The following is a 15,992-nucleotide window of genomic DNA, read 5'->3' as shown; positions in this document are numbered from 1 at the left end:
GGCCTGCAGTGATAAAGCTGAAACCCAGGGTCCAATGCTGCCTGCAGCTCCTACCTGCTGCTCCCACTCATCCTGGCCCCACTGTGCCTGCCACAGGCTTGTGCCCAATCAGTCCCGATCAGGAGAGGCTCGCGCTGCCACAGCAGCATTCGCCAGCCATGAGCCCTGTGTCTGGCACCCTCCCAAGGGGAGTAGCCTGCAGGATTGGGCTGAAACCAGCTCTCCTACATCCCCCAAGGGGTCCTGAATTGTGAGAGGGCGCAGGCCAGGCTGAGGGACCCCACTGGTGCACAATCGGGCCAGGGAGGGACCACGGAAGGGCTCCAGGATGTGTCCAGCCCATCTGGCTCAGTCCGGATCAGCCAGACCCCAGCAGCAAGCTAACCTACTGGTCAGAGGATCTGCCCCCTGGTGGTCAGTGCACGTCATAGTGACTGGTCGACTGTCTGCCCCCTCGTGGTCAGTGTACATCATAGCAAGTGGTTGAGCAGCCTTAGCATATCATTAGCATATTACACTTAGATTGGTTGTTCAGTTGTTCTGCCGTTCAGTCTATTTGCATATTACCCTTTTATTATATAGGATACTTAAAGCATATCCCTATTGAAAACCCCTGTAAAACAATAAATAAAAAGTAAACAATCCAAATAAAAAAGAGTCCAAGAACATAAAATGATGAGAGAGAACACAAGAGCAATGAGTTTGGAAGCTGGAAAGAATATGGACAATAACATGAGCCAAGGCACAGTCCATTTACCCACAAAAGACTCAGGTTTCAGAGAAAGGATGAATTCAAAAATTAGAGGTACCCTGGGCCTCTCTCTCAATAGTAACTCTAACGACTGAAAGACAATGGAGCAATGCCTTCAAACTTCTGAGGGAAAATTATTTCTAAGCCAGAATTCTATGCCTGGCTATGTTCCCAATAAAAATATTAGGTTAGAATAAAAACATTTTCAGACATAGTCTCTAACAATTACTTCCAAGGCATCCTTTCCTAAGGAAGCCCCTGGAGGAGGACCTGATCCCCAATGAAGGAGTAAGCCATGCCAGAGGAAGAGAGATCCAGAACAAGATCCACAATAAGAGAGCCGTGGAGGGAATTCCAGGAAAATGGGGGAGGGAAATCCCGAAACTGGAAGTGTAAGGCAGGCCATTGGTGATTGATTAGAATACAAAAGAGGGAAGAATCAAGGATTACTTCCAGAGGTCTGGCTTGAACAACTGGTGAAGAAGCTTGTAACTAGATAAGAAACCCAGGAAGAGCAGGTCTGCTTTGGACACACCAAGTCTGAGTGGAGACAGATAATGTGAACTACCTGGGCATGAAACAGACACAGGGGTCCTCAAACTTTTTAAACAGGGGGCCAGTTCACTGTCCCTCAGACTGTTGGAGGGCCAGACTATAATTTTTAAAAAAATACTATGAACAAATTCCTATGCACACTGCAGATATCTTATTTTGAAGTAAAAAAACAAAAGGGGAACAAATACAATATTTGTATTTGCATGTGGCCCGTGGACCGTAGTTTGAGGACCCCTGGTAGAGATATAGGCTTGGTGGTGTCCCTGTAAAGTTGGCAACCTAAGTTCCCAAAGTGGAAAAAGATCACCCAGAAACCAAGTGTAGAAAGAAAAGGAAGGCCTATGACCGAGCCCTGAAAACTCCCAGATTTAAGGATGGGGCAGAAGAGAAGTTGGCCAAGGAAGGGCCGGAAAGACAGAAAGAAAATGAGGAGAACGGGAGGGTATCAGGAAAGCCAAAAGAGGAGATTGCACCAAAAAGAATGGCATTTCAATAGTCAAGGAAGAAGAGGATTTAAATGTGTCCAGTGAATTTAGTGACAAGAGGCCATTGTAATAAGAGCAGCATTTTTTCCCCATTAGATTATCAAAGGTTAAACAGATTGATTTTAAAGTTATGAAGCCATAGGAAATGGCACTCTCTTACACTATCGGTGGAAATAAAAATAAGCACCATGTTTTCGATAAGCAATTTACAAACGCCCACACACAAAACACAGGGTGTCCCTCCAAGATGTATACACACTTTACAGCTGATAGCTCAATTAATGTTTCTTTCTTTTAACCCTCTGGAATTAATAATTATTCAAAGTGTGTATACATTTTTTGGGACACACTATATATATATATATCTCATCTCAAACCCAGAAATATTACTCTAACTATTCATCCAACAGAAATACTGATACAAGTATGCAAAACAAGTACAAGAATGTTCAATGTAGCCCTTGATGTCAAGTTTGGGGCAGGGAGGACTACAACACCATCAAGAGGAAATAGGATAAATAAATTCAAATGTATTAATGGATGCCTATGCAGTTGCTCATACATGAAACAAATACGATTGTATCCATGACATAGTAAGTGAAAATGCAGTACATATAGTTCCCATGTTTCTAAAATGTGTATATTGATATAGATGTCCACACTTAAATATAATGAAAAGAAATCTAAAATCCATTAGATGTAAAGTCTATGAAATGGTACTTGGGCCGGAACCGGTTTGGCTCAGTGGATAGAGCGTCGGCCTGTGGACTGAAGGGTCCCAGGTTCGATTCCGGTCAAGGGCATGTACCTGGGTTGCGGGCACATCCCCAGTAGGAGGTGTGCAGGAGGCAGCTGATCGATGTTTCTCTCTCATCGATGTTTCTAACTCTCTATCTCTCTCCCTTCCTCTCTGTAAAAAATCAATAAAATATATTTTTTTAAAAAAAAAAAGAAATGGTACTTGGGAAGCAAAGGAAGGCTTTCCTTCTTCTACTAGCCGGATTTTTTACAAGAATGTATTCTTTAAGTTTTCAAAGATAACATAAAAGGGGAAGAACAAGGTGCCTGCTAAGACAACAGTGTGGGAGGAATTAGAACAGCCAGCCGCCATACCTTACCTTCTCTGAGTCAGGCCCTTGGCATAGACCTGGCTGACAAAGTCTTGTAGTTGGAGTTTTGGGCACGATTCTTTACATTCCCCACAGTCATCGGTGTGCACAGAGAGGAACAGCTCATTTATAAGCTGCAGTGTTAGTGGGTGGGGCAGGTCCTTTGCTGTGCAGGTGTTCAAGGCTGCGTAGAACACTCCTTCCAACCACTTGATATTGAGGATTATCCCGCCTACAAATCAATGACAAAGGAAAGACCAGTTAGCGCCACCAAAAACGTTTGCAGGGACCCTAGGACCAACCCAGACAGTGAATAACCACCTTTTTTCAAAGACAAGTTGGTCATATGAACCTCAAGATAAGCAAACACTCCCCCTCCCTGGCCAAGAGCCCTGCTTGTGACCTTGATAACACATCCTGTTGACCCTGCCACGGTAGGACAAGTATGACTAATGCGGACATTTTTTAAAATATATGTTCTCATTGATTTTAGAGAGGAAGGGAGAGGGAGAGAAACATCAATGATGAGAATCATTGATTGGCTGCCTTCTGCAGGCCCCACACTGGGGATGGAACCTGCAACTTTGGCATGTGCCTTGACCAGGAATTGAACCATTACCTCCTAGCTCATAGGTCAATGCTCAACCACTAAGCCACCTCAGCTGGGCTACTGTGGACATTTCTAATGGCAAAAGCATCTCTAGGAATTTCTACATCAGACCTTACCAATTAAGAAGGAGCTAGGGAAAAGATTAGAGCAGGGAAAAACCCCTTAATCCCAGCCCAGCCAGTGTGGCCCAGTTGGTTGGAGCATCATCCCATGTTCAAAGGGTTGCAGGTTCGAGTCCCAGTCAGGGCACATACCTGGGTTGTGGTTCCAAACCAGGTTGGGGTGCACGTGAGAGCAACCAGTCTATGTTCTCTCTGTCATCTCTTTCTCTCTCTCCTCTCAAATCAATACGCACATCCTCAGGTGAGGATAAAAGAAAAGCACAAAAAACCCCATTTAGTCCCAGACACTACATCCTCCTGTTTAAATAGACTCTCCCCTCAGGTTGTTTCCAGTTCATTCTTAAAGGATCCAAATATTCAGACTTCTCAGCTTTCCCTAATTAGGACCGGTTTTTTTTTGTTTTTGTGGGGGTTTTTTTTGCCACCAAAGTTGTTCCTGTATAAAATGCATCTAGTTATACAGTACTCCCCAACACAGACACACACACACACACACACACACACACACACACTCACACACACACACACACACACGCTTGGATCTAATAAGATAGTAACAGGCCAGGAGGAAAGTAATTTTTAAAAGAGTGCCAAAACTAGGGTGAGTCATTACCAGCAGGGTTGTAGGGGCAGGTAGCCTGAAGAATCTCTGGATCTTGGAGAGCAGCTGTGATTTCCCTGTTGGACTGCCAGATATTAGCAAAACCTTCAACACATTGATAGTGAGGCCGCAAGATACTGGTGTGGTCCAGCAGCCTTTTCAACCTGAAAGTAAAGCCACAAAGTCAGGGAGTGCAGGCCAGGACTAGAATAAACCACATGATCCACAGAGTTAACAGCCAACCCCAACAACAGATATCCCCACCTCCACTCCCCAGCCCCCCACAGCACAGGTGCGGGTCAGCGCTGAGGACACTACCTAGTTGGATTATTTAGCCGTCTGCCTAACAAACACTCACTGAATGTTATCACTTGCCTGGCACTGGCCTAGACACTAGGGGTAGAAAAATAACACCTGACATGCTCTCGAACATTCTTCATCCTGTGGACTGAAGGTTTCCCCTCTCACTGATGCACAAGGGGAACATGAGTCAGCTGCAAGCAGTGAGAGGCAATGCTCTATTGCAGTTCCAGCCTTTTGCACATCAAAGAAAATGACCCACCCTCAGGGGCGGTTTGCAGAGACATGGGGAAAGACACAATTAGAAAGCCTGGCTGGGCCCTGACGGGTTTGGCTCAGTGGAAAGAGCGTCGGCCTGCGGACTCAAGGGTCCCAGGTTCAATCCCAGTCAAGGGCATGTACCTTGGTTGCGGGCACATCCCCAGTGGGGGTTGTGCAGGAGGCAGCTGATCTGTGTTTCTCTCTCATCGATGTTTCTAACTCTCTATTCTTCTCCCTTCCTCTCTGTAAAAAATCAATAAAATATATATTAAAAAAAAAAAAAGAAAGCCTGGCTGGGCCCTGCAGGTGAAGCGGTTTCCACCTTACTCCTGGGAATGACCACCTCCCACAGGTAGGAGCTGGGTGGAGGTGGGAGCAGAAGCCAGGGCGGAGGACAACAGAGCAGGTCTGCCAGCTCTGGGCTCCCCCTAGCAAGGTACCTGGGTATTGGGATGGCAGCTACAAAGCTGTACACAATGCCGTCTTTTTTAAAGCTGGTGTTTATTTCTGCGCAGATATTAGGCAGCTGAGATGGCAGGCAGCAGAGGAATATCACGTCGGCCCAGCCCACCAGATAGGCATTATGGTAAAAGCACCGGACCCCCAGGTTCTGCAGCTCCTCTGGGAGGGACAGAAGACAGAAAAAGCACAGTACAGAGGAGAGTTGGGCCTGAACATCAACTGTAGGGAGAGGAAGACAATTATTTTATCTCAACTCTTGTCACATTAATCAAAAGAGATGTGCTCATGCCATCTAGGAGCCATGCAGCAATGCCCTGCCAGCAGCGCTGGCAGCCACAGCGGCAGCATTTGAGATTATGAGACAATTTCTCAAATGCTTACCTCAAATGCTGGAGGTTTTCAGACGCCTTCTGCTCCAATTTACTGAAGGTTTATTATGTGTCAGATAATACACAAAGTACTTTATATGTATTATCGAAGGAAGTTCTCATAAGGACCTTATGAGGCAGAAACTAGTATTTTTTAATACTTCTTCTTGATTTTAGAGAAGCATCGATGTGTAAGAGAAACATCGATTAGCTGTCTCTCACATGTACCCTGAACAGGGATCGAGCCCACAACCCGGGCCTGTGCCCTAACTGGGAATTGCACTGTGACTTTTCAGTGGACAGGACCATGGTCAGCCAACAGCCACACCAGCCAGGGTAAGTCAGAGACTAGTATTATTCATATATTATAGATGAGGAAACTGAGTCTTCAAGAAGTTATATAACTGGGCTAAAATTACACAGATAACTGGCTTGAGTTAGTAGGAAAGACTAAGAGAATGGAAGAGTCTAGGGCAGAAGCTGGGAAGATTTGGGGGAAATAAGCTTACAGTTTCTATAAAGGATACACAATTTAATGTTAAGATATTTATAAATGTAGAGAGAAATGTGATAAATCATGTAGTTGTATAAAAACACCTCTTGGTATTTGATCATTAGGTTGTCCTTATATGTATTTTCAAAAGTAAAAGCATAAAGTCACACATGGTCCTATGTTTTAAATGGTATTGAAAAGAGAGTATTAGAGCCCTAGCTGGTTTGGCTGAGTAGATGGAGTGTCAGCCTGTGGATTGAAGGGTCCCAGGTTCGATTCCAGCCAAGGGCACATGCTTGGGTTGTGGGTTCAATTCCCAGTGGGGGGTGTGCAGGAGGCAGCCAATCAATGATTCTCTTTCATCATTGATGTTTCTATCTCTCTCTCCCTCTCCCTTCCTCTCTGAAATCAATAAAAATATATTTTTAAAAAAGAAAAGAGAGCATTAGACACTGGAGAGGTCACTCCTTATCTCAACCAGCAAGAATACATGATAAATCTGATGCTGAGATCATTGAGGTACTCAGGTGCTTCCAGGTAGTAAGTTTAGAAAACAGGCACCTCCCTTCTTCTATGTTCTCAAAAGTACATAGAGGCTGATGCTGAGCATGTTGAATTCTTGCTTTCTTACTCAATAGACAGTGATATTCTAAAACTGTAACTTTATCCTATGTAATAAAAGGATAATATGAAATCAACTGAATGGCGGGATGACCGGTCGCTATGACGAGAACTGACCACCAGGAGGCAGACACTCAATGTAGGAGCTGCCCCCTGATGGTCAGTGCGCTGCCACAGGGGGAACACTGCTTAGCCAGAAGCTGGGCTCACAGCTGGTGAGCGCAGCAGCGGTGGCAGGAGCCTCTCCTGCCTCCACAGCAGCACTAAGGATGTCTGACTGACGGACATCCCCTGAGGGCTCCCAGACTGCAAGAGGGCACAGGCCAGGTTGAGGGACCCCTCTCTGAGTGTGCAAATTTTGTGCACCAGGCCTCTAGTTATTTTTTTTTAATTTTTATTTCTTTATTGATTTCAGAGAGGAAGGGAAAGGGAGAGAGAGAGAGAAACATCAATGATGAAAGAGAATCACTGATGGGCTGCCGCTTGCACACCCCCTACTGGGGATCAAGCCCGCAATCCAGGCATGTGCCCTTGGCCAGAACCGAACCTGGGACCCTTCAGTCCTCAGGCTGACGCTCTATCCACTGAGCCAAGCCAGCCAGGGCAGGCCTCTAGTTATTAATAAACATATCGCTTCCAAAAAATATATGTAGTTTGTTGAAATACCATACATACTAGTCCTATCGATGAGATTTTTCAAAATTTGCCTTGAGTGATAAAATGTTAAGATTTCCTTAATTAGAAAGAACATTTACAAATAAGAAAAAAACAGGCATGCCAACAGAAAAACTGGACCAAAAGAACTCAAAAAAGACAAAAATAGCAATAAACATATAAAAATATCCAACTATTCTAGTGGTCAGTAAAAGACATATTAAAATAAGAAAAATTTTAAAGGCATAGTAAAATAGTGATAAAAAAAAAAAAATAAAAGAGGCTCAGGCCCTGGCCGGGTAGCTCAGTTGGTTAGAGCGTCAACCCCATACACCAAGATTATGGATTCAATCCCCAGTCAGGACACATACAAGAATCAACCAATAAATGCATAAGTAAGTGGAATAACAACAAGAGGCCCAGAATTGAAAAAAAAAAAAAATGTAGTGAAATGGGTGTTCTTACACAAGACCGGTGAAAGTTTATATCTGAACAACCTTTTTTGGAAGTCAGTTTGAAAAAAATGTATTAGAAGTTACTTTAAAAATTAAATATTCCTACCATATGACCCACCATTTCACTCCCAAGTATGTACCAAAGAAAAATTAAAACATTTTTCCACACTAGTATTTGTACACAAATATTCATAGCAGCTTTATTTGTAATAGCCCCAAACAGAAACAACTGGAATGTCCATCAACAAAAGACTAGATGAACTGGAATATTAACACAATGAAATACTACTCAGAAATAAAGAGACTATCAATACATGAAACAAACTATATCTTAAAGTAATTATACAAAGTGAAAGAAATCAGACCAAGCAACAGTACAAACTATATGATTCCATTTGTGTAATGTTTTAGAATATGCAAATAATTGATGATGACAGAAATCAGATCAGTGGTTTCCTAGGTAGGGGACTGCAGAGAGGTAGAGAGATAGGAATTACAAGGAAACTTTGGGGGATGATGGGTAAGTTCATTCTGTGTTGATGGTTTCAAATACACACCTGTGCAAAACATCAAATTTTACACTTTAAAATGTGTAGTTTATGGTGATGTAAGAAATGTTCAGTTTACTATATGCAAATTATCCTATATAATAAAAGCCTAATATGCTAAGTGCCCAGCCATTCATTCAACCAGTTGCTATGACACATGCTGACCACCAAGGGGCAGACTCTCTGACCGGTAGGTTAGCTTGCTGCTGGGGTCTGGCTGATCAGGACTGGGTGAGACAGGCCGAACATGCCCTGAAGCACTCCCACGGTCCCTCTCCGGCCCCGATCGTGCACTGGTGGGGTTCCTCGGCCTGGCCTGCACCCTCTCGCAATCCGGGACCCCTTGGGGGATGTCGGAGAGTTTGTTTTGGTCCAATCCCTGCAGGCTTGGCTTCTAGTATTTTAATAAAGCTGTACCTCTTCTTTGACCTAGTAATTTTACTTTTAAAAACATGTACAAGGAAATCCAATAAGCCACAGTTACATAAATTATCATACAACCGTACTTTGTAATACCATACAACCTTAAAATCATGATTTTGAAGAATGTTAACTAAAATAAGAATATGCTTATATTAAGTGAAAAAGCAGAATACAAATAACTTTGTACAGTCTCAATTCCTGATCTAATCTAATCTAATCAGAGAAGAAAACAGGAAGTAATATCCCTGGTAAGGGGATTATAGGTAGTTATTATTTATTTTCCTGTAGAGTAACTTTCAAAATTTTATAAAATATGCATATAATATTTTACATTTATAGAAATTATTCAAGTATAATTTACAAACAGTGCAACATGCAGGTCTAAAGTATACAGTTTGGCCCTGGCCAGTTTGCCTCTGTGGTTATAGTGTCAGCTCACAAACCAAAGTGTCTCAGGTTCGATTCCTGGTAAGGGCACTTGCCTTGGATGTAGGTTCCCCAGTCCTGGTAGGGGTGTGTGTGGGAAGCAACCAATCGATCTCTCTCTCTCTCTCTCTCCTTCTCCTTCTACTCTCTCTAGAACTCAGCGGGGATAATATCCACAGGTAAGGAGAAGAGAGAGAGAGAGAGAGAGAGAGAGAGAGAGAGAGAGAGAGAGAGAGAGAGAGAGAGAAAGAAAGAAAATACAGTTTGATCACTTTTGTCATATGCATACACCCATGTAACTCACTCCTCTTTCAAGATCTACAAAAGGATGGGGAACATCCAGCCCACTGCCCATATAAGGCCCACAAAATCATTTGGTCTGGCTCTGCCAAGGCATTAGGGGTGAGTTAATTAAATGTTTGACCAAATAGAACAGGCTTATTTTTAAGTTGATAATTTTGTATGGCCCAAGAATGGTATTATAAATATCCAAATGGCAGAAGAAAGGTTCCCCACCTTGAACTAGAACATTTCCATCACCTCAGAAAGTCTCCTCAGGCCTCTTCTCAGTCAGTCTCCCCAGAAGCAACCACTCTGATTTCTATCGCCAGAGTGAATGGAATCAATAGAGAATAATTTTAAAAATTCAGGAAATGTTATTTATAAAAATACAAGGCCACATGTTTGGAACTGGTTAACACACACCAGACTCTAACTGGTCCAGTTAGATTTGAACTCTTATTTTTATTAAGTTTTTATTGATTTCAGAGAGGTGGGAGAGGGAGAGAAGGATAGAAACATCAAAGATGAGAAACATTGATTGTCTGCCTCCTACAGGTTCCCTGCTGGGGATCAAGTCTACAACCCGGGCATGTGCCCTGACAGGGAATCAAATCCTGACCTCCTGGTTCATAGGTTGATGCTTAACCACTGAGCACACTAGCTGGGCTCAACTCTATTTGGAAAGCTCTACATCAAGATCCAGAAAGATATCTCATCACCAAGGGCACAAGGAAGAGAGATGGTTATAAAACATCTTAGTGGAGAAGAAAATTGTTTTTAGGAACAAGTTAAAAACAATCTTTCTAGCTCTTCTCAGACTAGAAAGCTGAGAACTCAGCATGCTGCACATGAGGATTCCCCTTTCATCAACAGCCTGGTCAACACCTCTAGGGCACACCAAGCCCCCTTTCTACCGTATCCTCCTCCTCACCCAGGGCCTCTGGCCTCCGAGTAGAGATCCACAGCCTCTCAGGAGGGATGGGGACAAGATCAAGCAGTACGTGAGCCAGTTGCTTCCCAAGGTGGCCGCCTCCAATGATGCCCACCTTTAACTCATCTTTAGGAACGCTGGCGTGCGATCCAATGGAGCGATATCTGCAAGTTTGCCACTTACGTATTGATTCTCTGGAAAATGAACACACAGATACATGCATAAATCCACGCTCACCCTGGCGCTCTTCTTGCCTGTCAACCTCTGATATTCCCTGCTCTGACTTCCTCAGATGGCAGCCTGGGGCACCTTAAGGAGGCGAGAGAAGCACTTGTGCTGCATCACTAGGGAATGAAATGTGCTCCCTGAGTGAATTTTCCAGAAAGTAAAACATACCCCTTCAAAGGACCAACACTGGTTTAAAACTTTTTTTTTTTTCCTGCCGCAGGTTTATTTGTACAAACAGCACAGGAGGACACCAGCGCGCCACAGACAGCAGCCCAGGGGGCCCACCAGTCCTTCCGTCCTCAGGCAGACAGAGGCCTCTACTGTGGAGGCTTCGTGGGGGGGCTGGGCACCTTTGGGAGCGGGAGCCTGAGCCCCTTTGGGAGCCTGAGCTGCAGCCGCACCCGCAGCCTAGGGCTTGGTTTCCGCCTTGGCCTTGGCCTTTGGCCGGCAGAGCCTGAGCCCCTTGGCAATGCGGGCACGAACACGTTTCCCAAGCTTGAGGTGAGAGATGTAGGCAAGTCGACTGAGTTTGTGGCTGCAGCCCTTTAGGATATTGGGCCTGGGCTCCTTGGGCTTGACCAGGGCCTTGATGGCCTCAGCACGTGCGCTCATGGCCTTGGTGTTGTTAGCCTGCATCTTCTTCGGGCCCTTCTTGTTGTGCTTCTTGGCAAAGCACATGTTCCTTAGGAACTTGGGGTCTACCTCCTTAAGAGATTCGTATCTTTGTGACCGGGGTTTCTTGATGCTATTTCTGTGCCATTTTCGTGACTGGTTGTGCATGGTGTGGTTCTTGGACTTGGCCATCTCTGCACAGAAGCCCGCGGCCGGTTTAAAACATTTTTAAGTGAACTTTTTCTTGGTGAAATGTGTGGTAGGAATAGTGGATTTTCATGTCTATTGTTCCTGTTTTCATGGGAATGCCTCTGGTTTTACCCCACTGAATAAGATGCCAGGTTTTGAGCTGGTGATGCATATTTATAATCACACTAAAGTATTTATCATTGTTGCTTGAGTGCTTTAAACACGAGGTCTGAATGTTAAACCATTTTTTGACTCAGGACCATCGTTGTGAGCAGCCACTGTTGTACATCACCCGGGAACATGGGCCTGTTCTTGTTTTCTGTGCAGACAGCAGTCCATTTCCATTGCCCCCAGGGCGAGCGCACCCGTCTCTGGCCACACACCTATTCTTTCTAGTTTGCTGTTTCAGTTTCACACAGATCCAGGAAACCAGGTAACTTAGTTTTTTTTTAAACCTATGATTTATAGGAGAAAATGGTTTATCATGAGGGAAAACAGACCTGAGAAACTGAGTGAGGGTCAAGGACTGGCGCCCTCTCTGTCCAGAGGCTCACTTCACTTACTGTTGGTTCTGGGTGTATTTCCTTGGCCCAAGATAAACCGTCTGACCTCAGAAATCAGCAGGCATTGTTCTATGTTGTTACATGACAGCCTTATATTTGTTCCGTATTTAGTTTTTGAAAAATTAAAGCTCAAAAAAATAAAAGAATAAAAATCAAAGTTCTGGAGTTTCCATATAAGCATCACAAGCCACATTCTATTTCAGGCTTCTCTCTTGGCTGACAGGAGAGCATTTTCTCTCAGTGCCTGACCCTTCCAAATATAAAATCCTTCCCGGAAGTTTCACATATCAGTTTCTCCCCACTCATCTTGAATTAAACAATAGGTTTATGCTTCTTATCAGTCAACAAATCAGCAAACTCCTTGAGCAGCCTGCCTCCTTGGGTATATGCTGTATCTATAACAAGTTCATTTCAGGTCTAGTTCCATCAACAAGGAGTCAATCTAATTTCAATGCAAGTAGACTGAGAAGTGGACTGAGGGGGGGGGGGGTGCTTTCAAATACACCAAGAGTAACCCTAGAGTTACAGAACCCGAGAGCTTAGACCTAGGTACCTGGCGCTCACATGACTTCTATTTAAGTGTCTGAAGCCACATTGTACAAAGATAGCAGAAGCCAGGACTGGTCTGAGAGCTTCTCTGTAAATCAGTGTTCCTGGTTTCAAGCAAGTCATCTGGTCATAGGGACCCTGAAGTCTAAAATGGCTTTCCTATGAGGGAGCATTCCACTATTAGCCCCATAAAAAGGAACTCAATGATGCCATCTTCATGGGATGACAAGTCATTGGTCATCTCCATGAGTGAATGAATGAATGGAGGGATGAATGAATTTATTATTTAATCAATCCACCCACTGAAAGGAAATCACCACTGATCCATGCTTTATGACAGAACCACAGCCAAGGGACCTCAGTATGCATTTCTCTGGTGTTTTCAGACCAGGAATAATAGATTGTGGGTTGGAAAAGGTAGGAAGACACCAAAGTTATTCTCCAATATAAAAAGTTAAAGCCACTGGGCGTCTTTGCAGTGAGATTCTTCTCCATCTGTCTGACCCTGGAGACCTTGCTCACCTCATATTATGGAGAACCTTGCAGAAGAAGGTTGCGTGGGCACAAGCCTCGATCATCCGCCCCTGATAACGACCCTGCAAATACAGCCAGCAGCGGTCTTCCTCTTCAATCCCATATTCAAACTGCATGGACGTAAGGTCCTTTAGCATGTCCATCTCTAAGCCGACGGATCAATTTGGCTCCCTATCCTGGAAGAAGAGGGAGTCTATGAAGGACGGTGTGTGCGCCCAAGTCCTAAGTTCTCATGGCGGTGGGCTTCAGCCCCTCTCCTCCAGGTCCTGAACTCACAGCTCTCATCCACTTCTGTTTCAGCGTGAGAAGTCCTAAGCACTGACTGCCCGTTAATCGAGAACACCTGGATTCATGAAAAACCTGAACAAAAATCCAGAGCGATGTTCCTCCATAGGCACTTCTCTCAGCAGATGCATTAACATTAGCAATGGGGCTCACAGGTGCCTTTGGGGTAAGACTTTCTCCTTCCCATTCCCTCCTGTTTCAGAAACAGGACTGAACACTTAAACCATATGTCATAGAAAGTCTTTCCATTTCACTAAACCTTGTGTTCACCCACAGAATAGAAAAGAGCCCAAACAAAATACCATGCTCTCTGGTCTAGTTCAAGGACATCTAGATTTTACAAAAGGAAGCCAAAGAAGTGTAAGCCCATTTACATAGACCTCTCACCAACCCAACCTAGGAGGATATGGCTCTGCTCCTCATTACTCTGGTCCTCAGGGTAAGAACTACATTTCCAGGGAGAACTACCCAAGAAAAATTGCCATTATGACTCCTTAGTTACCAAATTACTTGCCTTGGAGTCTTAAAGGGGCCAGCCTCACCTAGAGGTTTTCCTCATCTGCAACACGAGGACATGAATTCCTTTCACTACTTCTAGAAGTTCTACACCAGGGCTACGGGTCCTGCTTTTCCCAACAGAAGGTTCCAGAAGTTCTTTGTTCTGGACTTCTAGATTTTTTTGTAGACTAGGCTACCATACAGGTCTTAGCACTACTCAGAGTTATTTTTCAAATCCTTCTTTTTATTTTCAAGAAATCAATGAATAAGGTAAGCTCTGGGAATGTAATGTACATCATGGTGACTATAGTTAATAATACTGTATTGTATACTTGAAGTTTGCTAAGAGTAGATCTTAAAGTGTGTTCACCACATAAAAGGTAACTGTGAGATGATGGGTATGTTAATTAACTTGATATTGTAGTAATCATTTCACAATATCAAATTATGTTGTATACCTTAAATATATGTAACTTTGACAATTATACCTCAATAAAGCTGGGAAAAATCAATGATATTCCAAACTCTATTATATAACAATATTGATATTGAGACCAGAATTTAAAACTACTCATCTCTAATCTGCATTTAAAGTAAAAAATTATTATTGAGGTGATATTCACGTAACCTGGACATTTAAAAGTGAACAATTTCAGTACATTCACAATATTGTGCACCCTCTACCCCTCTCTAGTCCCAAAACATTTTCATCTCCCACACAAAGGAAACCCTGTACCTACCAGGGAGTTACTCCCTACTCGACCCTCTCATCGGCCCCTGCCACCCACCAATCTGCTTTTTGTCTATGGATTGACCTTTTCTGGATATTTCCCATGAATGGAATCACAATAGGGGACCTCCTGTATCTGGCTTCTCTAATCCTTTTTATAGGAGGGCTATTATATTACTCTCCCGATCTCTTTAAAAGCAAAATCTCCAGCACTTTGAAGTAGAGTGTGGAAGTTCTCATCAAGTCCAAGAAATACTTCCTTAGACCAAAACAGTGGGTAAGTCATCCTTACTTTGCGAGTGATTTTTCCTGCTCCAAAGGAAAGAGAACTCCAGACATCCAGCTCCTCATGACCACCGCCGCACAGGTTAACTTGTACAAGCCCGGAGGCCAGGGCCCTCTTTCCCCTCATCTCAAAATGGGAAGCCAGTGGTTGTGGCTTTGTAACACGTCAAGGGACTAGGTGACCTACATTTCCCAGACTTTCCATCTCCGTACATTTCCCGTTAGATGTGCCACAGGAGAGATTTCTGGGCAAGGTCCGGAAGGCGGAAGTGAAGTAGTGGTCAGTTTGTGGTGATGCCTGTGAGGGAGGGGCAGGCATTTTGGTGTCTGCTGGGGACCCACTTGGTGATGGGGCAGCAGTTGGGCCTGCAACTGCTACCTTCCCCTGGATCCCCCTGCAGCTTTTCACACACCCGGGCCGGGGCTGTTTTCAGCTCGGTGACAAAGGCCACCAGTGGGCTTTTGCAGGACCCCCACTTCATCAAAAGTGAGAGCTGACTCGGGTTCCAGTCCAGCCCAGTGGGCTCCAGCTTGTCCTTGCTCGCCCCTCATTGTATCCCCATCCCTCCTTCCCCACTGCCTGCCACATGGATTCCCAGCTCTACCGCCAGCCATGTAGACAACCTTCCTGAGACCGTTGAAATAACTGCCATTCTTGCATAAGGTCAAAGCCCGGTGGTAAGTCTCACATAGAGGTTAGATGGACAGACACAGAGTGCACACTCCAGTAGTCTGCTTCTCTAAATGAACCCGAATACACCCGTTACTAAAGCTATGAATGTCTGAAGACCAGCCAATAACTTTAGCACAGCTAGCAAATTAAACTCCTGTTCCTTCACAGCAAGAGAGATGATTAGGGGAGGAGCCAAACATGGTTACCAGGAATCACAAAGAGGACTGCAAAGTGGAGGAGCAAGAGTTGGAATCCACATTGGGGGGATAAGGACACATTTGTAATATCTTAATCAATAAAGGGGGGGGGGGAGAGTTGGAGTCCAGTACCCTTAAGCCGGATTTCTCAACATTGTCATTAGTGATATTTGGGGCTGGGTAAGTGTTGCG

At 44.2% G+C, this 15,992-nt stretch overlaps 2 protein-coding genes across 2 annotated transcripts; both read right to left on the bottom strand.

Moving 5' to 3' along the window:
• Positions 1 to 2,905: 2,905 nt before the first annotated feature.
• On the bottom strand, positions 2,906 to 13,278 carry NOXRED1 (NADP dependent oxidoreductase domain containing 1; the record flags this gene model as incomplete). The annotated part of the gene is made up of 5 exons (XM_081085451.1): positions 13,121 to 13,278; positions 10,458 to 10,651; positions 5,235 to 5,415; positions 4,246 to 4,397; positions 2,906 to 3,132 (listed from the first exon to the last, which is right to left on the bottom strand). Exons 1-5 carry the CDS (start codon positions 13,273 to 13,275, stop codon positions 2,906 to 2,908), a joined length of 909 nt encoding a protein of 302 aa, XP_080941577.1. The 5' UTR covers positions 13,276 to 13,278.
• LOC308513749 (large ribosomal subunit protein eL29-like) lies at positions 11,047 to 11,489 on the bottom strand (the record flags this gene model as incomplete). The annotated part of the gene is made up of 1 exon (XM_081083895.1): positions 11,047 to 11,489. The coding sequence occupies one exon, from the start codon at positions 11,487 to 11,489 to the stop codon at positions 11,094 to 11,096; it is 396 nt and encodes a 131-aa protein (XP_080940021.1). The 3' UTR covers positions 11,047 to 11,093.
• Positions 13,279 to 15,992: the final 2,714 nt, after the last annotated feature.

This window comes from Myotis nattereri, assembly GCF_964212035.1.
Source record: "Myotis nattereri genome assembly, chromosome: 1".
Lineage (NCBI taxonomy): Eukaryota > Metazoa > Chordata > Mammalia > Chiroptera > Vespertilionidae > Myotis > Myotis nattereri.
The sequence above is the reverse complement of the archived record's forward strand: the minus strand, read 5'-3'. Positions and strand labels throughout refer to the sequence as shown.